This window comes from Chelon labrosus (genome assembly GCF_963514085.1).
Source record: "Chelon labrosus genome assembly, chromosome: 24".
Taxonomy (NCBI): Eukaryota; Metazoa; Chordata; class Actinopteri; order Mugiliformes; family Mugilidae; genus Chelon; species Chelon labrosus.
In genome coordinates, this window is record NC_140357.1 from 2,391,062 (window position 1) to 2,415,215 (window position 24,154).

The following is a 24,154-nucleotide window of genomic DNA, read 5'->3' on the forward strand; positions in this document are numbered from 1 at the left end:
GTTGTTCTGAATACATTTAATCTGTTTTATTCAAAGTGTTGTTTTCACACTGATGCATCTGAGAACAAACCGTTTCAGTTTGCCGGTCAGAATTTAACCAACTCATCAAATGTACTGTCGATCTTAATATTTACCTCAGCTCTCCCTCCTCGGGTCAGTCTGATCCGAGTCTGTGACCTCGGAGTGGCTGGCTGGCTGGCCGGCTCGGGTGGATCAGACACCGAGTTGAGACAGATCTCCTGTGCTCTTGTCCAGATGGCACTTTCCTAAATCCCATTTCATTGACAAAAGGTGTTTTCTTCAAGCGGGCCGCCGTGGGCACAGGATGTACCGCGAGGCCGAGGGATCACACGAGGATTAACCTATGCTATTTATGCCGCTGAAGATATGTGGAGGGCAAGAGTTTACATCTTGTGGTGCAATCTTTTCACAAGAGCTATCATTCACAAACGCGCACATAAACTTATTTGATACATCCTTTTTTCCCTGTCCTGCTGTTTCCAGACACACAAAGACCACTCTGTCCCAAAACTGACCCCAGAAATCCTCTTTACACCCCCGTCAGTGGACCACCCTCTGTGCTGTTGATGTATTCTTTATTGCTGAGAAAGCAGGTGGCCTGCTGGTTAAACCCACGACGTCCAGACCGTCAATAAGTAGGCCTCTGCACCCGGAGAATCTCAGTGAGGATTAGCCTGTCTGAAATGTTTGCACACATAAAGAAAGAAAACCTGTTAACAGCATCTTATTGGCTGCAAAATCCCAAATATCCAGAGGATAAAACCAGATTTTGTAGCCGAGCTAAGATAAGAAACTCAGTGTTAAAAAAAAACACTTGACCAAACAACTGGTGACAACGTTTCTTTGTTACAAAGTCGCATGATCAGAATCACTTCTTTACTCAGTGGATAGTGTATTGCTAACAGTACCTAAGAGTGCTAAAAAGAAGAAGAACCGGTAGATCCAAAATGGAGGATGCAGCCATATCAGTTGTAGCTACGTCATGTGTGAATTGAACCGTAAGATTTCCTGAGGTGAGAAGCTTCGACGGTATTTGTAGACACGACGTTAAACCAGTGGATGTTTAATGTTCTAATAACTTAAAATTCAACTGAGCCGCCATTTTGTTTAAGTTTATTCATTCAGCTTCACTCTGCAGTTGTGTTAGCTCACTTTGGAGGGATTATTGAGTTTTATTTCAGCCTAATTGGTCAGTAAGAAGAAGAAGTGGCATTTTTACTTAGCACTGAAGGAAGTGGAAGGTCTTTCAATGTCCCCAGTTTGCCTGTAAGCACTTTCATTAATGTAGCTTTGGGACTAGCTAGCTAGCTTTGGGACTAGCTAGCTAGCGAGAAGGAAGTGGAGCCTTGCATAGCTGGCTAGCTAGCTGAATTCGTGTTTATTTCCTCTAAAACAGATCTTTTTACATCTGAAAAACGGTGTTCCTCAAAAACTAAAGATTGACCTTGCACTGAGGCTGATTACGCTGTCACGCGTTGGGGCTATCTGTTGACATGTTAATCAAATGTCCTGTTCTCATTGGGGTCGCCGGTCTCCTGTTGCATGTGCACACACGTGAACTCAATCATGTCAAATCAAAGTCAGCTGATGCTGCTGCTGCTGCTGCTTCCTGGCAATGAGACAAGAGGTGCTCCATGTGATTTTATAATCAGAGGATATGAACAGGTTAGCGGTATGCGGGCCGCGGCTGTGCGTTTGGGAAGCAGCTGCTTTCCGAGCAAATCGTGAGAGGCGAGGAAAGGGTCGCACGAAACTCACGAGCGCCTACACAGAGGTAATGTGTTCTCCAGCTGCAATTTTAAGGACTCCTATACAGAAGAAGTTCTAACAGCATCCCCCACTTTTTTTTCCTCCACCTGACAGTTTGAGTTCTCCTATTTTCCCCTTTTTAATCAAGCAAACAATTAAGAACAAGATTGGGACCGGTTATGCGTCTCGGCGGCCATCGCAAACCCAGGCAGGCGGCTAATAAAAAGCCCAAACTAAATTTCATGCGGATTTTATTTGCCCAAATCCAAATGAAGAAGATTGTGTAAAGTCTCGGATTAAGTCCAGTGCAGCACTACACTTCATTTAAGTGTGTTTTTCTGTGACTAAATGGAAAAGACAGGGAGCCAGGATAGGTCTTAGATCTTGTTCCACTTCAAGAAAAGCCCAATTTACAAAATTACAAAATTCTTCATGCTTTGTGACTGAAACTGAGCAGCTGATGTGGAAGAGGCTAAACAAGGGCGTAGTTACATTTCTGTGAAGATGCACGTCAGGCATAGCAACGGCATAGAGGCGATGTGCAAATTTGAACTAAGCTTTGGGATGCAATGGAGTGACGTTGGTCCAGGGATAACATTATGACCACATTCCTAACATTGTGTAGGTCTCCCTTGTGCCTCCAAAGCAGTTGTGACTCATCAGAGAATGGACATGGGCCTTCTGAGGGTGTCCTCTGGTGTCTGGCAACAGAATGGGGTCCTTTGGGTCCTATGGGTTGAGGGGAGGGGCCTCTGTGGATCATCCCACAGATACTTGATCAGTTTGGGATCTAGTGAATTTGGAGGCCAGGTCAACACCTTGTGCTGTTCTTCATGGGGGGGGGGGGGGTAATGGGGTTTTAATGTTGTGGCTGATGGGTGTATATACTCTATGTATACAGCATATGAGGAGGAAACGGCTCACGTTAAGCCTCCTCTGCATCCTGTCCTCATTCGTCCTCTAAAGTCCCATTTCTCTGAGGCACGTGCCCCCGAGCAGAGAGCCTTCTGAAATTTCAAAACAAACCGCAGACGGAAGCGCAGCGAGGGATAGAGAGAGAGAGAGAGCGCCGCAAAGCTCGCGCCCCACTGGGAGAGCAGGGGGATTATGGGGGATTACGGCCCTTTTCTTGCCCTCCACTTTTCCTCCTCCTCTCCACCCCGTGTGTTGTCAAAACAGTTGTCATCGTGGTGAGGCGGCAGACAGTGAATTTCTTTCACTGTCAGCACCACACGATTATTATCTCACTAAATTGTTGTTTGTAGTTGATCTGGTGTGACTGGTTTTCTAAATTTTTTCTCATTGTCATTATTGTTTTGCAGTGTCACCTGTTGTCATTCCTGCTGTGTTTAGGCATTATCTAGACGATTCGTCATCACCACAATACACAGCTGAGATGATAAAATGTCAGTGTAAGGAGATTTATGTTGTTTTTTTGGGGGAAAAAAGCTCCAAGCGACACTTTCTTCTTCCTCCGTCAGGGCTCCTCACGTTGTTTGTTTTGGCTGGCGCGCAGAGAGCCTGCTACCTTGTGCGTGTCTTTTCCGTGCTGCCAGACAATCGTTGCGCTGTAGCTGAAAACGACACAGCGGGACAGAAAACAACAGGCCCGACAATTTTCACTTAAAGAGCTTTTCTCTTAATCGACTTGTTTATGGCACAGACTGCTCCGGTTTTATTACAAGGACGCTTAGTTTACAGGCCGTAAAGTTGAACAGAGTAACCACTGTATGGTAGGTTAGTTTGTATCAAACGAATTAAATTAAATGAACAGGAAGCTTAGATTACACAGAGAGACGCAGGCTGCCGGTAAAATATCGTGTGTCATCACTAAAAACATAATTCAACAACAGTTTGACCATCTGCGTCAGTGTGACCTACTTTGCTCACGCGGTACGTCACAGTCTAAATCCTTCAGCGGCCTTCCGTCTATGTTGGTTTATACAACAATAAGTCCAGTGGCTCATTTATAACTTGTATTTGCTTTTAAATGTTTGACCCATTTTAGACCTTCATAAATTTTCTGTCTGTTGAAAAAGCCCTCAGCCCATCTAAAAATAGCATAGCGAGGATATCAGGTTAGTATTAAACAATGTGTTTTTCCACACTAATGTACACTGCCAGGGATAGCATGTCCAGCTAACTAGCTTACTGCTAGCGATAGTGCTCACTCAAAGTTACTTGCAATGCTTATGAATTTAGCATTAATTCCATTAGTTCCATATTAAATCAGACTTGATGCTTCAGCATTCTTATATGATGTTTTGCTCTTTATGTCACCTGTACACAAGTATCGGACCCAACAATGTCTAAAAAGTAATTTTGCAGGTAGTCTAAATGGTGTATTTAAGTTTACAATTACCTGGAAAACAATTTAAAAATGTCGATGACTCATCCCGCACTGGGGGCGTGTACTTATTCTGCATCCAATGAAATACTTCCTTGAATTTTCATGCCCCTCCTTCACAAGCAACATGGGCGGAGTCTGCTAAGGCCATTGGAGTTGACCAGTCAGAGCAGGCTGGGCTTTGGCTCTCTAGCTCTGTTTTTACAGGAACCACATAAATATATGTAAACAAATAGCACTAATTACATGTTGGACAAACTAATAGTAGTATACAAGTTTGTGATTTAAACATCTACCATGTCTAAATGTAGCTGCTCTGCTTCAATTTTTATTTGATTAAAGGGTTTACCCGTCGAGCAACCCTAGCTAGCGTTAGCGGAGATACTAATATCAGCTAGCCTTCACCTTCCAACCTGCATTTCATGAAAATTGTTCCTTTTACTGGCTTCATTAGTCATTAGACCTTTTAGCTTTAGCTTCAGTCTTTTGAAATGCGAACTTTGAGCCTTTTAGAGGATCCACTTTTAGAAAACGAGTAAGCTTGAAACATTGAAAATTCTGAATGCCTTCAGCTAACAACACCCGATAACATTCGCTAGCACTAGCAACAATGGGTCAATGGATACTTGCACGGAACCGACAAGCCAGGTTTTGTTGGTAATCTGTAGCTTTGAACTGCACATGTGAAAATGGAAAGCCCAAAAGACGTACGTACTGCTTAGCTGACATAAATGCTTCACAGTGTGGCATCAATAGAAATTGATTTCCCGCCGCATATACACTGACATCAACTGTTTCATGAAGTAAAGCGCGGACAGCCTTTTCCCCCCTACGGACGATGTGCTGAGCGGCAACAATCGGAGGGCACGCGGGCTGTCACAATGCCAGCGTAAGCATTAAACGCGCCCTTCCGCTGCCTCCACACGGACACATTCGCTGAGACTTCAGACGGCAGGAAGCAGACGTCTCGAGCTCGTGCGGCACAGAAATGTAACCTAAAACCACGGCGATCTCAAAAATAGCTGCGACACCAAGCAGCCACCGACCTGGCTGAGGAAGACCTCGGTTGTAGGTCAAACATATCCAGTGCTTTTCTTTAAATTATTACTGTGTGGTAAGGTATTTTTCTTCATGTGTGTTTGGACAGGTGCACACCAAACCAACAACAAAGCCTAGGGCATCTGGAAGAAGCGAAACCATGAAGGAACTGAGCCCAAGATACTGGAAACTGTGCAATTGGTTAAATAAGCAGCTGAAGGCCTCATCTGGTTGACATCTGTCTGTCTCTACGGACATGTCGGCGAGGACGTGCAAAGCCCTAAACCCTACTTTTTGTTTGTGGAGATGGAGCGTGGGTGTGCTCAGTGTGCACAGAAGGCATATTTGCTTTGAGATCAGCATCACACTGCCTCCTTTGCATCTTGTATTTATGTCCCGGCACATGTTCGGGGTGTAAATGTGATCTTTCATCTCCCCTCCTGCAGCTCCCTATCAGCAGAAATTTAAGCGAGATAGATGGAGCCGATCTGGGTCAGTCAGTCACGCAGGCGTCCCTGAACCTCATTCAGCTCGTGCCTGGTGCAAAGTGTTCAACCACACACATAATATTAATATAAACACACAGTCTGAGGTCAGGTTCTAGTTTCCTGTTTGCTTCCTATGGTTGGGACAGGAAGAGAAATCAGAAGTCTTCCCTTTCGTCCACATGTCACGCTATTTTTTCCACATCCTTTTTTTCCCTCCTTATCTACCTCCGAGATTATCTGACTCTTGGGATTCGTGAATTTAGGATAAGTAGGAAGTCTGTGGCCTCGCATCGCTGATATTGGTGACATTCAAAATGATTTTTCATATGAACGTCACAGCGAGCCAAGCTGAAAGCATCATCTGTTAGAGGCTGATTAAAAAAAAAAAAAAAAAAAAAGCTCCAGGGTGGAAATTTCTCCAAACTGACATTTGTGCATGAAGCGATTCACGCACAAATGTTCATGCAAGTTCCAAAGTGTGCAGTTTTGTTTGCGAATTTCAATAATACATCAAGAACAAACTAAGGTATATTAGGATTTGGTTTCCAATGATTAATTGATGAGTTACTTTAAATAGCTTTCACGTTTTCAGGCAGCAGCCGGTGACACGTGGAGCCGACATCAGCTGGAAGAAAGTGCAGACGGAGGCAGGAATAGAGGAGGATGGACACTCTGCTTAAGTGAAGGTGATGTTAGAAGTATTTATATCTATTGATACGGGCCGTCCATCTGCTGTGTCACTGCAGCACCGGCCACATGAGATGCCGCAGTTATTGTGGTTAATGGCTGATCCCTTGATTGTATGTCGATGTTCTACGTAGGGTAGTCAGTCAGTCAAGCCTGTCAGGGTTTGTGGATTAAGTCAATGTATATATTTTGCTAAATGAAGAGCCATTATATATGAAAAAATAAATTTAATGTCATTTATGTATCTTATTTATGGTGTTTCAAACCTGTTGAAGGTTTGTGGATTAACTGGATCCATAAATTTTGCTGAATAAGGAGCGAGATATGAGATATAGACCAAACATTTAGAGCAGTGGTGTCAAACTCAGAGAGGGGACCATAACTCCAAATCACGGGCCAACCAGAATGGATAATTATTTAAAATGAGACACAATTTGTCTTTTCAGATGTATTATCAGAAATCATTCATGCAGAAATGTGAATTGAACTTTTTCCAAACCATAATAGAGAATTTAGAAATTAAAACTTGCAGATGTGTTCCAAACTTTTTACCCCGGACTATTTTACCAACTGGGGCCAATACGACACTATTTTTCATAAGACATTGCGAGATTAACAGTCCACAGTATGGTTTCCTAACCTATGTTGTATAACTTCGTTGTTATCGACACTTTGAATTGACGCCAGAATAAAATAATAGACTAGTGGGGCTAACGGGGTGGTTGCTACACGGTGGAGAACAGAGCTAACTACGGGGCTAAGTTAACATGCTAAGGCCGTGTTAAACATGCTGCTGTTATTTGGATACGTTCAGTGTGTCCGTGTGTTAGTATGTGTGTTAACTGACTGCTGTTTAGCTGTAGTGTGTGGTCATTTATATTTTAGCAAGTTTTCTTCTGTTTGTGGTGTGTGCTACCATGGAACAGTAGGCTAACTGATTTAGCCCATTGTCTGCTAACTCGCATAGCATTACTACATCTTTGTGTAAGAAGCTGCGTTAACATATTTTAGTATTTAGTGTTCTAATGCTTGTGGCTGGAGCTTATATGGGTCAACGTAAGGAATGATAGTACTAGTATCAATGGTGCGCATGCAAAATGCCTGCGGGCCAATTCTGATGGATATAAAATATCTTGCGGGCCTGATACAATTGTCCTGTGGGCTGGATGTAGCCAATGTTTGACATGTGTGATTTAGAGGAAGTGGAAGATCTCGTCTCAGAATTATGGAGTGTTTAGTTTGTGATGGGAACCAGATCAGAGTTTGAACTGAACAAATGAAATGTATGTTAGAGTTGAAGCTTTGCATTCAGGGAGATTGGGTCTGGACTAGCGAATAAATACTTTGTCCTCTTGATCTTTGGGACACGAGAGACCTTCTCACTTGACCTTTGGCGTTGCATTTTGGTTGGACTGAATATCCACTGATTGGAAGCAGAGGAAAGAAACTACACAAGCTTTCCTAAAATATCTAATCTAATCATTCTCTCTGCCCTGTTGTATTATGATACATTATTAAAAGCCATAAAAATTGGAATATTGACCAAACAATAATATCAGATTGACCATCTGTAAAGCTGCATTTCTCTGGGTAAATCCAAAATGACATTAAAATAGCCTAAAACAATCAAAATAATGCTTTCTTTACATGTGTATTGACCAGCCCTATAATTTAAATTATATATGAGTATTACTTATTTAGCCTTCACAAAGAAAAATCGGAGCAAGACAAAAAAAGGGATTGAAAATCCACCCTTATGAGGAATAGTAACAAACTTACCCCACGTTGATTGATACAAAAGATTAAATAGATGCACACACTGAAGTGATATTTAGGTCAACCTCACCCCACCACCAACACCACCATCCCTCCTCCCTCTTTCGCTGAGGGGCTTTGAGAAGAACATAGTGTTCCAGCGCAGTCTGTACATGTAGTTTACAGCACACACTCACACAAATATGCTGCATGCAACAGAGTATTCCCGCTCAAATTGTAAACACAGACGCGCACTGTTTTTCCATCAGCGTGGTCGTTCAGGAGGACAGTGTCCTCTAGAAGCACAGGTGAAGAGCTGCGTTAAATATGAGTGGGAGGCACGAGACATGTAAAGTCTGCAGCATGTTGCATATGGCATGTAATTCAATGTTGGTTAAATACATTTAAAGTAGCTTTTTGGAAGGGAATGGTAGTATGTTGGAAACTGCCACTTTTCTTCTGCATTCAAGAAATAGTTAAGAACTAAACGAGTGAGATGAAACCAATGTTTTATGTAATTTCAAATTATGTTCCTAGAAAAAGTGTTTAACAAATATATGCTTGAATGCAGTCGAATGTTGGCCATTATTTGGCATCGGGCTCTAGGTTTTGTGTCCTGCACCGCTAGGACTAGCCCCCAAGCTAACAGCAGCTATTTCCCCTTTCAAATGGCAAATACTAATTAGACTACTGCCACCTGCTGCTACGAAGAGGTAAGTCTTTTCACGCAAGTGCAGAATGTACGTGCTGACTGTTGTAGCCTGTGCTGTGTTCAAGTGCAACATTTCCTTGTAACTGGTGGAGGTACAGCAGAAAGCAGTATTAATTAGTATTAGTTAAAAGAAAACGCGACTCTGGAGGAAGTGTAGGCGGGTCATCGATAACGCGGCTTCGCGGAGCTCCACGTCTCGGAGCTCCACGTCTCGGACCATACTGCGCAGACTCTGGCTCCAAACTAGCAAAATCCCGCTGCCCGTATCCCTGGGAAAATGGCGTCACTTTGGCCAACGCGAGAAAGTGGGGATGCTTTGTCCATATTTATATACAGTCTATGGTCCAGACACGTGCGACTTGAGGCAGCCCGACAGCCGGTACTTTTCTTTCTGTCAGTTTGGTGTTTGTAACTTCAAAGTGGTTGCTGTTGCTGAAATTGACCGATAGAGAATATGTTTGTGTACTAAAATGACACCATAGTATCGAATTACTGCATGTTTTATACTAATAATAATAAATAAAAGCGACATGAATTTCTATATTTAATCAATTGTGACAAATTGAACATTAAGACATTACTACCACAAATTTAGCTTTAAATATACCTCAGTTCAATATCATGTCTGTCTTCAGTTGCATGAGTCTTTCACACTGTCGTACATCAGCGTGCATTGTGATTTAAGCCCACTTTGGAACTAGCATCCAAACTTGATCACATCTTCCGCGTCGTCAGAACTTTCCCAGAAATGATCGCCTTTCTCCCCCCCGTCTGGTACCCACACAGTGTTTGTAACCATAGAAATGTGGGAAGTGAGGCTGAGTGCAAACGTACACAAAGGCAGGCACGCACACACTCGTGCGCAACAGTCATCGACGCGAGCGAAAGCAGAGGAAGGGGTCAGCGTTTCAGCTGAAGTACACAGCACAGCAGAGCGTGGGCATGTGAAACACTGCAGATCTCAAGCGCTTCAAAAAACAAACCCGCTGCCTTTTCATTATTTTAATTTTTTTTCCCCTACCCAGTGACGAGACTGTTGTGTAATTTGTATGCACGCATGTAAGTGTCAAAGCGTGACAGACATTAGCTGGAGACTTGACAGTGAAGCTTGTACGACATGTTTTGAAAGGATTATTTCCTGAGGGAGTCTCTCTGTAGGTGCAAAGAGATTGGCACGAAGCAAAGCCACATGCTGGTGTGAAGCGTCACGATGTGCAGCTTGTCTCTGGGCCCTGCAGCCAGCCTGCACCACAGATACTCTGTTTAAAAGCAGCAGGAAAAGGGCAAATATTGGTGTCTAAACTCCCACACACCTAGTGTTAAGCACTCGGCGGTAAACAAGAAGCCTCTTCACGAGCAGGCAGCTAGGTTTGTTTGCATGATGTGTTTATCTCGGTGTGGAGCCTCTGTTTAAAATGGAAAAAGGAGTCAGCAGTGAGTGACGTCCTCTTCTCGGCAGCAGTGTGTACAGCTGATGTAAATTCTGAATTAAATCTAAACACTCATGTGACCTTTGAGTCCTGAAATCTTTTCCATTGATTCTTGAGCCAAATTTGAAGAATTTGGCTCAAAATTCATGTTCACGAGAGCGAACCAGACTGTACGGAAGTATGAACACCTTGAAAATATAAAGCCTCCGTCACAGAGCTACGAGGCAAAAGCCATCTCCACATGTAAAGCAATTGTAGACGTTCAAGGCCTTGGTTGCCGGGGATTTGTATATTTCTTAACCCAAATGTTTCCAAGTGAAACAAGCAGATCAAGCTAGCGTACGGATAGAGCTTGCTCTTCTTGCCATCGCAGCTCTCTTATTTGAAAAGAAAACACTGTCAATGGCGCCGATCCATCTGGGTTCACCCAGTGCTATAAGTGCATCTGGTGGTAGGCACCAAAGTCGTTTGGGGATGTCTGTGCTTGTGTCATACGTCAGTCGGCTGGATCAGTTGCGCCAATTGGTCGTTGCCTCAAAGTTGAAAATAATTCAACTTGGTACCTGCCCACTTCGCTTTAGTAAAGGTTTTTTGCGCCTATCATCGTGGTCTCTTGTCACCACATCGCTTCCAGTTTCTTCGATGCGCCCCCTAACCCCTGTACCGGCCAACAGTGGTGCTTTTAATTCAATTCGATTTTATTTATATAGCGTCAATAACAATACAAATCGTCTCAAGACGCTTCACAAAACCCGGCCTGAAACCCCCAGAGCAAGCCTGAAGGCAACGTTGGCAAGGAAAAACTCCCTTTTAACAGGAAGAAGCCTTGAGCAGAACCCAGCTCATATGGAGGGACCCATCTGGCTAAGCACTGCATAACTGCAGGATTCCATGAAGACTGGGCAGGCTGATGAGACCACGACAACAGACGTAGTATAGAGCTCCACAGGAAACGCACAACTCCAGGCCAGAGATACTCACAAGAAGAAGGAGGCAAATGATAACGTTAGATTACATTCTCGCAATGACGATGTTGGCAAATAAAGCTCTTATCACCTCCACCATCTACTATGCTACTATGCTGACTTCTGGCAATTAGCACACGCAGCAGGGAATGTCCTTGCACGGATTTGAGGAATGTGAATTCATTTTATGATAACACATCTGATAACTGGGAGTGGAAGAAGAGCTAGTTGAATTCCTCCTCTGGGGAACACGATTGTGCCAAAATGAATGGCTATCCTTCTGATTTCTAATGAGATAATTCAGTCTAAACCAAAATGTTGCGCTGATCAGCATAATCCAAGTTATGTACTGCAGTTTTTTTTAAATAGTCATAATATATTAATGAAAAGACAAGGGAATATTTGTCAAATTTTAATTTTTTTATCAAATAAAGATAAATACAATTTTATATATATTTTAAAATTTTCAAATTGTTATAAAAAGAGAAAAAATGCAATATTAGTCATACATTAATAAATTAAACTCACAATATTTAAAAATCAGGACAAGAAAAACAGAATAAAATGAAAACTTGCCAATAATGTGGGGGGTCCTGGCAGTGTCTGTGGACATTTGAGGCATCACAGATATCTAGATAGTGGTGGTGTCTGCATGTAACTATGTGTATATGTTTGTTTCTCTTATCTATTGTTAATATTACTTAGCGGAGGTCAGCATGTATGGTATGATTAAATAGTTTTTTAATTGGTATTTCTTTTTTCTGTGGAAATGCGATCGGATAATAAAAGGTGCCACTGACATTTTTGTTCTGTCTTTCCAGTTTAGGAAGATTATTTTTTTAGCAATTGTTTTGGTGATCAATATGGCTTGTTTGTAGGTCATTGGCAGGTCAACTGAAGAAAGGTCTCCTAACAGACGTATAGATGGAGAGACTTGAATACCCATAACCCTAGCAAGCGATCAAGTATTGATGACAGGTTATGTACTTTTTGTTCTCAGTCATATATAGTGGGGACATACTGAACAAGGCGTGGATGTTGTTCCCACTGGCAATATTCAGTGCCCTGTGAGTAAAATGAACTGCAGAGTGATAAAACTGCAGCTGTGTGGAATAAACAGGGAACACGTTGTACGGGACAGACCAGAGCCTTCCCATCTCTACATGTAGGAGTGAGGAGAAGAAAGAAACTTCCCATCACCACTGCTCAAAATTCATTCATAATTTACTGCGCCGCTGCTCTGTCTGCAATTAGGAAACAGAGAGGAAACAAGCTAAGGCAGGCAAGCACGCTCCTGATGCGACGGCCGGCCGAGGACTCCCTGCTGCTCCCTTTAGCTGCCCTACTTTCTGCGCCTCCTCATCTCTTGCAGTGTCAAGAAATGCCACGGCTTTTATGGCGCTCGCTTGCGCGCATGGCATGCAAAGCATGTGACGGCACTGTTTATTTACAGCGCTATTTATAAGTCATGTGCCAAATGTGTGCGCCTCAAATAAGGAATATTTGATTTTACAACCAGGTATCAAAGTGCAAACACAGAGTTAATGTCGTGTTCTCAAATTTAGCCGAGTTTGGAAAAGGCTAATGCGTATCAGACAGTTTTTTAAATTAATCTGGGCCACCGTGTACCCTTTATAGAACCTCAGCAAATTAAAAGAGGGGCAGAATAATGATACAGAGTGCTTTCCTTCCTTAATATTTCACATAATGTCTTTACTAGATGAGAGAAGAACTTTTATTCATCACACAGTGGCTTTTGATAACGTAATATTAAAATTTATTCTTGTGGCACAAAGCTACAGTAGGAGACATTTGGGTTGCCGGTTTAAGAAAAAAAACCTGTATTTCGTCAATTGTCAGGTAAATTTAAAACTGGTCGATTAAATTCACGCAACTTTAAAATAAAATTCAGATGTAGATAACATTTTTTTTGTTTCTATCTAGCTAATTTGCCTTGATCAGTTGGTGTCTAAAAAGAGATAGCAAAAACAAAAATGCATTCAGAGTTCAAGATAATATAGTCCTTTACTGGTCCCACAATGGGTCGGTGTACAAAATCTTGATTTGTCTTCTTTTGTCCAACCGATAGTCCAAACTCCAAACATCATAGATCATTGAAAACCAGTAAACTTTAATCTATATAGACAAGCTCCAGCTCCACAAATATTAAATGCTCTTAATTCTGTGGTGTAAAAACATTCTGATGATAATCCTTTTACGAATGTTGTATTTTCACTCGCAAAGAAGCTCTTCTAATTGTGGCATTCCTAGCTCATTTCTAGTGTTGAAGGATTCAAGATAGCGCTGGCAATACTGACTCACTGCTGGGTGGGTGTGAAGCCCTGACTGCACGCCTCCAGATGCACATTTGGCAGTGACGTGTGCTGTATATTTATACATAGTTGTATGTTCGCTAATGGTCTCATGACTCATTTGAGAATAAATTGATCATTGAATGTTTAAATAGTTACTATTCTGATGGAAACCGTCATGCTTAAGCACCAAGTATACATGCCGCCTCCATGTATTATATAATGTAACTCTATTTTGTTATCTGTCAAGGATATATATTAAAGGGTGTGTTTGCTTGCCGATGTTCAGGTCTCTGTTTATGACGTCTACATTTAGGCACGAGCTCCTTCCAGGGCTTCCTCCTGGAGTTGAGCCAGACCCTTTTGTCACGTCTTGCGTTTTAAGTTCTCACATCCCGCATTCCTGAAATAAAGTCACGGTCAACTGTGGACCGTGGACATGCAAGGGGCTCGGCTTTCTGGAAACTTCATCTGGCCTCGGATTGTTTAAGGTTGAGATAAGAATAATAAGGATGAAACGCAAATTTGAAAGAATACGTGAGAGTCGGCAGGTGTTGCTGGCAAAGTGGTGACATGCTGTTTAGTCTAACAAATACCGACGGGAGCAATTAGAGGCCAGCAAAGTCACACTGCTTTCCCCCGCGAGTCCAACCCTGCCGACTGAGGGATCCCCACCCCTCCTCGCTTCTATTTAATTTGCTTGGTCATGCACACACTGTATTTTGCCCACACATGAGTCAGGGCTGGCGCTTTGTGAAATAGAGCTCTCTGGATAATTTTATAGACCCGGTAATTACTTGAGCAAACAGAAGAAGGTAAATAGTTGTTGGGTGCGGCAAAGGTGTCAAAGCCACAACATAACAATTACCGGCTTCAGTGAAACGTAGGTTTCACCGGGATTTACTTAACTGGAACAGTTCATCTTTCCGAGAATAGCAAACGAGCCTGCTTTCCCCGAGGAGGGAGGACACTCATATTATTATCACAGCCTATATATAACCTTTTCTTGGGCGCGAACTGTTGCGGTGTGAGCTTCTGTTGTCAAGGTTTGTTCTAGCCTTTGCTGAGTTAGATGAGTAGATTGACTCCACTCTTACGGCTGTACCTGGCAAGTAGTTAGCTTAGCAGAGAGATAAAATCCCAGTTTCAACAATATGCACGTTGACGCAACCGACAAATAAAAAACACACCATGCTCTAAATGTTCTGACAAAGTCTGCAGCAAACACACATCAGCCTACAGTAGAACGCCTCCAAGAATTTATTAGACTAATGCTCCAGGCGTGTACATTTCTCCACGTAGCACAACGCACATGGGCAGCCAGCCAGAAGAGGTGCAAACTGCCATAAATGTGCCACTCATACACTTAATTACTGGGCGCAACGTTACCGGGAGGTATGCGGAGCTGCCGAATGGAGTATGAAATTAGAGTTCTGTCCCCTTAAAGGTAAAAGTTTATAGCTTAACAGTGCAAAAACAAGCGGTAGATCATGTTTTTCTGAATTGTGCAACCGTTCAAGAAGTTATATAATATAGACTGACAGGTGAAGTGAATAGAAGTGTCAGTGGATGGGAAATGTGAGGCAGCAAGTGCACATTTTGCCCTCAAAGATGATACCAGAAGCGGGAAAACATGGACAAGGGTTTTGTTGGCTAGGTCAGAGCATCTTTAAATTGTAACCGTTTCTGGTCTGCAGTGGACGTACCAGCGGTGTAGTAGTCCCTGGAGAAGTGGGTATACTCTCAATTTTGCCGCTTCTTTAAGAAGTCCAGAAAAATGCACTGTTTTAGAAACAGTGACATGTAAGACTACTCTATTTAGTTGACCCAAAAATCTGTCAGTAGTATTTACTCACTATGACAAAATTACCATGAGTTGATCAGGAGCAGTTTGTAGGTATTACTGGTCACACAAGTATCCTGCGTGAATGTAAAATGTATTCAACATGAAGCAAACATGATGGTATTTTTTGAACATTTATTTAAATAAAATACTTAAAATCTGAAGTTGACAGTGCATCTATATTCACATTTCACCTCAATATTGTGTTACGTCAAATCTTAAACTATTTGTCTCCATTCTTGTGCTTTAACTTACTTTCACATCAACTACCAGCCAAGCTACTATAACATTAAACCAGATCAGGTTAGTCATGTGAAGTAACTTGGCTAACGTTATACTTTTAGACCTTTACAATAACAAACAAGCTTCATGGACATTAATAGTATAATCTCTGGACATTTATTACAGTAACGTTACAGTCTTGTATGAAATCCTTACGAACTGGGTTGATTATACACTTACTGAAAACCAACAATGACATGGTTTTCCCCCACATTATCCCAATGTAGTGCTACATAGCTTCAGGCTAACTTAAAGTTAGCCTTTCATAACTTTAGCCTACTCGCACAGTGTAACTATTGGCAACAAAATCTCTTCTCTATATGTGCAGTCATATTGCGAGTAGTTTAAAACAATGACTCATTTGTAAATCAACTTAAAACTCACCTCAAAAGGATGTATTCCATGAAAGTAGGGTCACGACGAACACGACACTCAGCGAATTGCCACGCAATTTCCATCTCTGCAATTTTCGCAATTGATTGTTTTGGATCAATAAAGATGGAACACATTGAGCAAACGTTAACTGAGGAGATTCAGAGATACAAACATCTGTACGACCCGTCTTCGGCGAAATTTCAGCAAAAGTTTCAGTGAAAGTGAACCAGGAAGTAGAGACAAAAATGAACCCGACTGGCAAAAAAGACACGGCGCCGACTCGCGTTCGGGTGGCGTTTTTAGCAGAGGTGTATAGTAACGAAGTGGATGTACTTCGTTACACTACTTAAGTAGTTTTTTTGAAGATCTGTACTTTACTTGAGTTTTTATTTTAATCAGGACTTTTACTTTTACTCTACTACATTTAAAAGTTAAAAAATATACTTTTACTCTGTTACTGTGACGTTTGCCACCTCGTTGCTCGTTACAAATCAAAACAGAAATACAATTAATCATCGAAGGATTATCTGGAATGGGCGTGTCCGAGAGGACGAGAAGAACAACGTACGATAATCTCTCGAGGTTTAGAGGTAAGGGCGGGATGCGCGGGGCGGCGGACATCAACATGGCTGCCTCCGCAGTTAATGCTGATGAAGAAGACACGGAAGACGTTTCCACACTGACAGCATCTCCTTCGGTAGAAGACCAGGAGATAGGAGGCACTTTTTTGTGTTCTCAGGCAAACAGACGCTTTATTTTGTTCTCAGGCAGACACGAGACACTTGATTCACTCACTCTACAAGTGTTTTTTTGTTGTTGTTTTATCATACCACATCTATTTCATTCACCTGAAAGTGAAATAAAGAGAACAAGGGGAGAACTATTTTTGGTTGTTTTGCTTCCTTTTATGCGTACTATAAAAATACTTTGTACTTTACTTGTACTTATGACACTCGAGTATATTTTTTCACAAGATACTTATGACATTTAATGTGAGCTACTTTAAGACTTTTACTCAAGTGACTTTAACTTTTACCAAAGTCATTTTCAGTTATGGTATTTGTACTTTTACTTAGTTATTTTTTTCAAGAACTTTATACAGCTCTGGTTTTTAGTGTGAGCCAGACTGACGAGCGCAGAAGTATAAATGGCTTGCACTAGCGTAGGTCACGGCGTCTAAATGAGCCTTTAAGGTCAGTGTGGTCCAGGTTCTGATATATACCACCTACTTAAGGATGGAAGAATGGTTCAGGAACAGTTTGAAGAACCCAGCAACAAGTTCAAGGTGTTGACTTGGCCTCCGTATTGACCTGATCTCAGAGCATCTACTGGATGTACAAGTTCAATCCACACAGCTTGCAATTTGCAGGCCTTAAAGGACCTGCTGGCAAGGTCTTGGTGCAAGATACCACAGCACACCTTCAGAGGCCTAGCCGAGTCCGTGCCATGGAAGGTCAGGGCGGCAAAAGTGGGACCTACGTAATATTAGGCCGGTGGTTGCAACTTATCGGCGTCTGTCCAGTCATTGCGTCACTACTCTTCATAAACAGTTGCACACCACATGCCACTGAAGATGACGATGTTGCACAGAGGTAAAGAAATGAGCTCAGCGGTTCTGCAAAGAGATTCACGGTCGCTTGCCAAGCAGTTTTACTGGCACACTCATTCGTCAAAAGTCGGAGACAAGGTGAACACAAGTTCAAAGAGATGTTTCTTGGAAGAAGGCAAGCCAGTAGTAGTAGTCGTAAACGATTTAACAACTGTACTGTTGTTGAGATCTTAAGAGGGTGTTGACGCACTTGTTAACGTAAAACAACACATACTTGAATCAGGTTGACTCTAAAGTGGTTTGTTTTTAAATGACTAAACCCCTCTTGTGTTATTTCAAATGACAGTTGACGCCAAAGTGAAGTTGTGCAAGAGCCCAAAAAAAACTAAAAACAACAGCATGTGGTAGATTAGCTTGGGGTAGGAGGTTAATGATCTTGGCGGGGGAGGGGTGTATGAATGACATTTATTTCAAGAGTCACGTTTGCATCGAACTTGCTGCTCCTTGCAGTGGAAACACTTTCGTATGTGACATCATGATTTGCATCTCTGAGGTCGAAACTAACAATAGCAGCTCCCCTTTATGGTAAACTTTATTTTTGTCTGAGCGTAACCGAAGCACAATATGAAGAAGAAATGGTATATTTTAAAAAAGGAGGGCATATATATATTCACGGCAGTGTATTTCTGTTTATACTGGACTGTCCTCGCGAACAGGATGTTTTGGGAAGTTTGAGAGGAGGAGGAGTTTCGAGGATGAGCAGACTAAAACAAGAAAATTAGGTCAGTCAGACAGAACAGCACTGATATACTGTACAGCAGACGGGCCCGGACAGACTCCCTTAGCCGGCCTCCCGCTAAACTGCGAGTTATGTTCCAAGTCTTTAGGTAATTAATCACACTTTCAACCAGACTCTCCTGAGTGAAAATGAAAGCTGTACTGCATTTTCTGTTGTGTATATGCCAGGCAAGCTTAGGAAACCTGGATATTATCATGAGACAAAAACACATGGATAAGTCTTTGCAGATGAGAGACACAAAAAATACAAAAAGAAGGCCATGTGTGGTTCAAATATTGCCGTGTTCTTGTAGAAAATTTGAGAATATGGTGATAGATGAGGGCATTTTTTCTGCGATTAAACCCCTGAATTATTAATAATTTGGTCTTCAGTTAAAAAAAAAATCAAAACATTTATGTGTATGTCTTTGACTTCACATCTGAAGTGTGAAAAAAAAAAAAAAAAAGATATGAAAACAATTCCTTCTCAGAAGCTGAAAACTCCTTGTTTAATTAGTTTTGGCCCAAAGTGGCACAGTCGCTTTCCTCGTTAACCGGCCGCAGGACTGTCGCGTCGCGGGCCCGTCAAGCAAGTCGGCGAAGCGGAACCCGGGACAGCGTGTACAGAAAAACACCTCGGCGTGGGCAGTTAAGAGTGGACACTTGGCTTTTGTTTCGCACGGGTCAGCGCCGTGGACACCCTGTCACCGCCGCTGACCCAGAATCCCATCCCACGCCCTGCTGATGTTTCTAACACCCCCAAAGTTCAAGACATATATATTGAGGCTTCTCCCTGACACCAAGCAGCACTAACCATTGCAATAACCTACTTAATAACAGCGTCCAACAGACATCTTTTGGAGGACAGTGCTGCCCCCAGTTGTTCAACTGTAGTCATGACAATGAACCTTTAACCTAACACACAATTACGGGCTGAAATTTAACCCCATAACTGAACAATTGACCCAGATTAAACAAGTCTGACGTTCCAATTTAATGACCACTGACCGCTGAGTCCTGTGACGACTGCTGCTGCCTCTTGAGCTCGGCCAGATGTCTCTTCATGTGGCAGATATCGTCAGACATTTGCCTGAGTAAAACAGACACGGGTCCTTTTACATCTCGAGCAAGGTTTTGTCGCATAGTGCGGAGTGGTACGAATTAAAACAGTGCAATCTCTGGTGCGTTTATTTGTTTTTCTGTACCTGTGGACGGCCTGAGCCCTGCTCAGCTGGCAGCAGAGGCGCTTAATGATGGCTTCGTAGCGCTTGTTCTGAATCTGGGGCAGAAGAAGATGCAAAAACGGTTGCATTTTGTCAATTTACAAATTTCTAATCAGGTATTTACATTTACAAATGTCCCCATGATGGCATTTTCTGATGCTACATGTGTAGCTGTGGTGCAAAAGGTCAATCCTCTTTGTCAAACCTCTATTTCTTTCTTTATCTGAGCATGATTCTCAGATTCTTTTCGCAGTTGCTCTCTCCTCTCAGCTATAGTTCTCCTCTTCACTGAAATCTCCTCCTTCAAAGCGTCAATCTCTCTCTGCAGGAAAGAAAATTAAAGGGTTATATGTGTTGCAGATCTCTGACGACGAGCTCGCGATTTTGAGCCAAATATTTGTTCCCACCTTTGCCATCTGTACTGTGTTTCCGTTCGGATCCTCCAAATCTCCCTTCAGCTCTTCTCTCTTCCGCTTCAGCACCCGCACCAGCTCTTTCTTCTCCTCCAGCTCTTTACGGGCCTCCGTCTGGCTCGCCACATGCAGAACAGCTGCACGGTGACCCTCCATCTTGCTCCGGTACCCGTTGAACTTTGCCAGCGCCACTCCAGCGCCTTCCTCCTCCTCGCTTATAAGGATCTGGAGCTCTGCGTTTCGCTCCCTGATGGATGCGCAGCGATCATGGCAGAGTTTTGCGCGCCGCTCCATGTGCTCCACCTCGTTTTCCAGCATTAGGATTTCCCTCACTTTAGATCTCAGCTCCTGCTCTGCCATGTCAACTCTCTTCTCAACATCTGAAAGCTTTGCCTGGGAAAGCAGGCACAATATGTTCAAAGCAAAAATACATAGCAGATGACAAGCACTTCTCAAGTGATATCACTGTAAACTATTATCCCTTTATTGTTAATTTGGGTTAAACATGAACCTGCATGCTGCTGAGTGTCCTCTGTTTCTCTTTCAGGGCCTCAGTCTGCGCGTAACCATGTTGGCTGACATCCACGACGGCCTTGGTTAATGAAAACCCAGCATGTCCTCCAGATCCTGAAGAACAGTTAATAAATGTCTATTAAAATTGACAGTCACCATGGCTAGCAATCACTGAAACTGGCAGAAAAGAAGTTAGCTCTTGCTAGCAATATTTTCAAATTACATGGTTTGATTTTTTTCAGGTTGACATAAAATATACACTGCGAAATACATGAAAATAAATAAAATATGTTATAGCGACAGTTAGCATTAGCAAGTATTTAGCATTAACTAGCAGATTAGCTAATAGTTGAGACCAGCAAAGTTAACCTAATATTTTCATTATTAAACTGCATTTTAATAACCCCTTTTCTTAAACTTAAAATTTAATTGTATTCTATTTTGGCAATAAACAATAAACTAACAGTTAATAGCATCTCACCATCTTCATTGATAACGTTTGACATATTGATGGTTTCTTTAGGTATTAGGAAATTCCAACGTTTGTGCTGACTCTAGACTCTAGAGCCAAATGCGCAAACTAATGTGATATTAACTAAAAATTATTATTTAATATTAAAAAATAATAAGAATGAAATTCGTGGAGCGAGTTAGCGTTACTTAAGCTAGTTGGCGTTCCAACATTTAAGCTAACTCTAGCTAACAGCTAATATAAAACTTTACAGCCCATTAAAATGCGAACTGAGTTAATATAAACGAAATGTAATTATTTAATATCAATAAATAAATAATGTTTAGCCCGTTGTGTCGGTGAAAAACGAGTAAAAATTGCTGGTAAAATGCTATATTGAATTATAATAATTACTGTCGATGCAATGAAACTACATTTCCCACAACGCACTTCTTCCTCAGCTCGTTTCCTAAACTACATCCGGTGTCTCACTGCTAGCCAAAGTAGCTATGCTATGCATGTAAACAAACACCTTGGGAAACGCCTGAAACCCCACGTGGGGATTATTTTAATTCACTCGCAGCTCTTCAAAATACGGACAGATGTTTGTCGGTCGCTGGTGCAGACTGTTCTCTCTGTGTGACCGCGTAGTTTGTTGCAGCAGAGGAGGAAAAGGAGGATGGAGGGCACTGCATGGACGAATGAGTCAGAAATATGCTAAAGTGACAGAGGTGCGACGTTGTGGTGGAGTGGTTCCAATGCGCCTCTTTCACAGTGATTTGGGGGAGCTGTACGCGAACGAGTCCGTTCAGAAGTATCTCCAGCGGCTCGTGGAGGAGCACAGAGACCTGAGCAGGAGGTTACAGCACGAATGCCTGAGCGAGTCTGACAGAAGGGGTCTTGCAAAGAAACAGAGTGAGCTGCTGCCTCTGGCTAATGTGTTTGGGAGTATTGAGAAAGCCATGGAAGACCTTGAGGAAGTCCTTTCACTTTTGCACAGTGAGTTATCAGGAAGATTAGTCAAAATATGCAAACAAGAAATACGCACTCAGACCACCAGTAGACATTAAATGTGTTCCTTAGGTTGTTAGGTTGTCAGTATCTATGAAAACCACAGTTTGTAGTTCAGCGCAAGTGCAGTTGATGCCCATGTTTTCTGTCATATCTGCAGGTACGGCCGGAACCAAAGATGAAGACGTACATCTGACCCAGCTCTTGAAAGAAGAGGAAGCGCAAATCTCCAGCAAGATCACGGCCTTGAGGAAAGACGTAAGAGGGCGAAGACGCGATCACAGAATTTTCTACATTCCTGCACTAAAACATCAGCAGATTTTCACACCGGTCCTGTAAATCGACAAAGAGGACCCAATGAAACATCAATATTACACTTGTGTATTTGCTGATGCAGGAAAACGAGCCAATATTACATATCTGACAAATTCCTTTAAGCCACAGTGTGTCACATCTTACAAGAGGGTATCTTTTATTTTTTTCCCCAGCTTATCAGAGCTCTCATCCCCCCTGACCCTCTTGACTCGAGTAATATCATACTGGAGGTCGTATCGGGGCGAACGACGGGAGGTATGAAGGATACAGACGCTTATTCGTGAATAATCCGTGCATGTTGTTTATTTCATTACACTTACATCTGTGGTTCCAGGTGACATCTGCCAGCAGTTCACCAGAGAAATGTTTGACATGTACCGAGGTTATGCCTATTACAAAAACTGGGACTTTGAGGTTCTGAACTTCACGCCTGCAGAGTATGGTGGGAGATGCTTTTGTTTTGCTTTCACGCATCATTTGAAGTTTCTTTCTGCAGCTGAAGTGACCCAGGATTTGACTGTGTGTGTGTGTTGCAGGCGGTTTGCACCACGCGGCGGTCAGAATAGCCGGGGAGAACGTGTACAGACACCTGAAGCACGAGGGAGGGACGCACCGGGTGCAGAGGATCCCCGAGGTGGGCCTGTCCTCCAGGATGCAGCGCATCCACACCGGAACCATGACGGTCATCATCCTGCCTCAGCCAGTGGAGGTACGCTCTGCCTTTTCTCTTCATCGCCTGCCTCTTCATCGGTCTGTGATGATTAAAAAAATGTTTTTGCGTTTGTAGCTCGACGTCCACATTGATACAAAGGACCTCCGCGTCGACACGTTCAGATCCCGCGGAGCCGGAGGCCAAAGTGTCAACACGACGGACAGTGCTGTGCGCGTAGTTCACCTTCCCACAGGTAAATCACACCAGGAGAGTTCTTCCTTCCCAAGAGACCATTTGGATAAATCTGCAAGCATCGTTGCTGTCTTCTTTTGCGATTGTCGACAGGTATAAGCGCCGAGTGCCAGCAGACCCGCTCTCAGCTGCAAAACAGAGACACGGCCATGCGCGTGCTGAGGGCCAGGCTCTACCAGAGCGCGATGGGCAAAGAGACGGAGCAGAGGAACACGGCGCGGAAACAGCAGGTGATCAATCCGGGGGGGGGAACTGAACGTAACGGGTGAAAGAGGTTTGTGGTTTTAAACGGCATGTCCTGTCAATAAACGCAGGTGGGCACGCGCTCTCAGTCGGAGAGGATCCGCACCTGCAACTTCAGCCAGGACCGCGTCACGGACCACCGCAACGGATACACCACGAGAGACATCAAGGTCATAATGACGCCCTTTGATTTCAGACTGGAAACTTCTCCTTCTGTTTCCTTTCTTAGTTTTCACAGTCGCGTGTGTTGTTGTTGTTTAGGAGTTCATGAAGGGAGAGGAGGCCCTCGACGAGCTGATCGCCGACGTGCGCGAACACGGCGAGAGGGAGGCTCTCCTGGAGGTGGCGGAGAGCGGCGCCAGTCTGAAGCAGCCGGGACGATCTGCGGATTGACCCGCCGCAACACACAGTACTGTACGTCGCTCGGTCCAGGGCGTTTGCGTTATTAGGACACTTATAATTTATAAGGCTTTTATTTTTGTAATAAAACCTAAGTTATATATTTACCCGTGCCTGTCAGTTTTATTTTGAAAGCTGCACGTATCTGAAGACACTGACACCACGGCCTGAAAGCGTCCTTCCTGGTTCTTTGCCAATCAGGGTGCGGTGAAACCAACTATCAGCCTCATACACGCGCTGTCCCCGCGAGCCCGTCACACCCTGCCATCGTGAGCCAGCTGACCGGCTGCTTCCACTATTTCATATTATAAATGAATACTCTCTTTAACCACGACTGGATGCATGCGAATTG

General features: G+C 43.0%; 2 protein-coding genes across 2 annotated transcripts; one reads left to right on the top strand and one right to left on the bottom strand.

Annotated features, from left to right (window-relative positions):
• The first annotated feature begins 1,782 nt into the window (after positions 1-1,782).
• On the top strand, positions 1,783-24,041 carry mtrf1 (mitochondrial translational release factor 1). Its single transcript, XM_084574628.1, has 11 exons — positions 1,783-1,795; positions 6,236-6,329; positions 20,514-21,929; positions 22,102-22,199; positions 22,430-22,511; positions 22,591-22,698; positions 22,793-22,965; positions 23,044-23,161; positions 23,254-23,390; positions 23,475-23,573; positions 23,665-24,041. Exons 3-11 carry the CDS (start codon positions 21,533-21,535, stop codon positions 23,794-23,796), a joined length of 1,344 nt encoding a protein of 447 aa, XP_084430754.1. The 5' UTR covers positions 1,783-1,795; positions 6,236-6,329; positions 20,514-21,532; the 3' UTR covers positions 23,797-24,041.
• ccdc122 (coiled-coil domain containing 122) lies at positions 17,992-20,574 on the bottom strand. The gene is made up of 5 exons (XM_084574630.1): positions 20,478-20,574; positions 19,961-20,359; positions 19,759-19,875; positions 19,536-19,609; positions 17,992-19,420 (listed from the first exon to the last, which is right to left on the bottom strand). The coding sequence occupies exons 1-5, from the start codon at positions 20,481-20,483 to the stop codon at positions 19,324-19,326; spliced, it is 693 nt and encodes a 230-aa protein (XP_084430756.1). The 5' UTR covers positions 20,484-20,574; the 3' UTR covers positions 17,992-19,323.
• Positions 24,042-24,154: the final 113 nt, after the last annotated feature.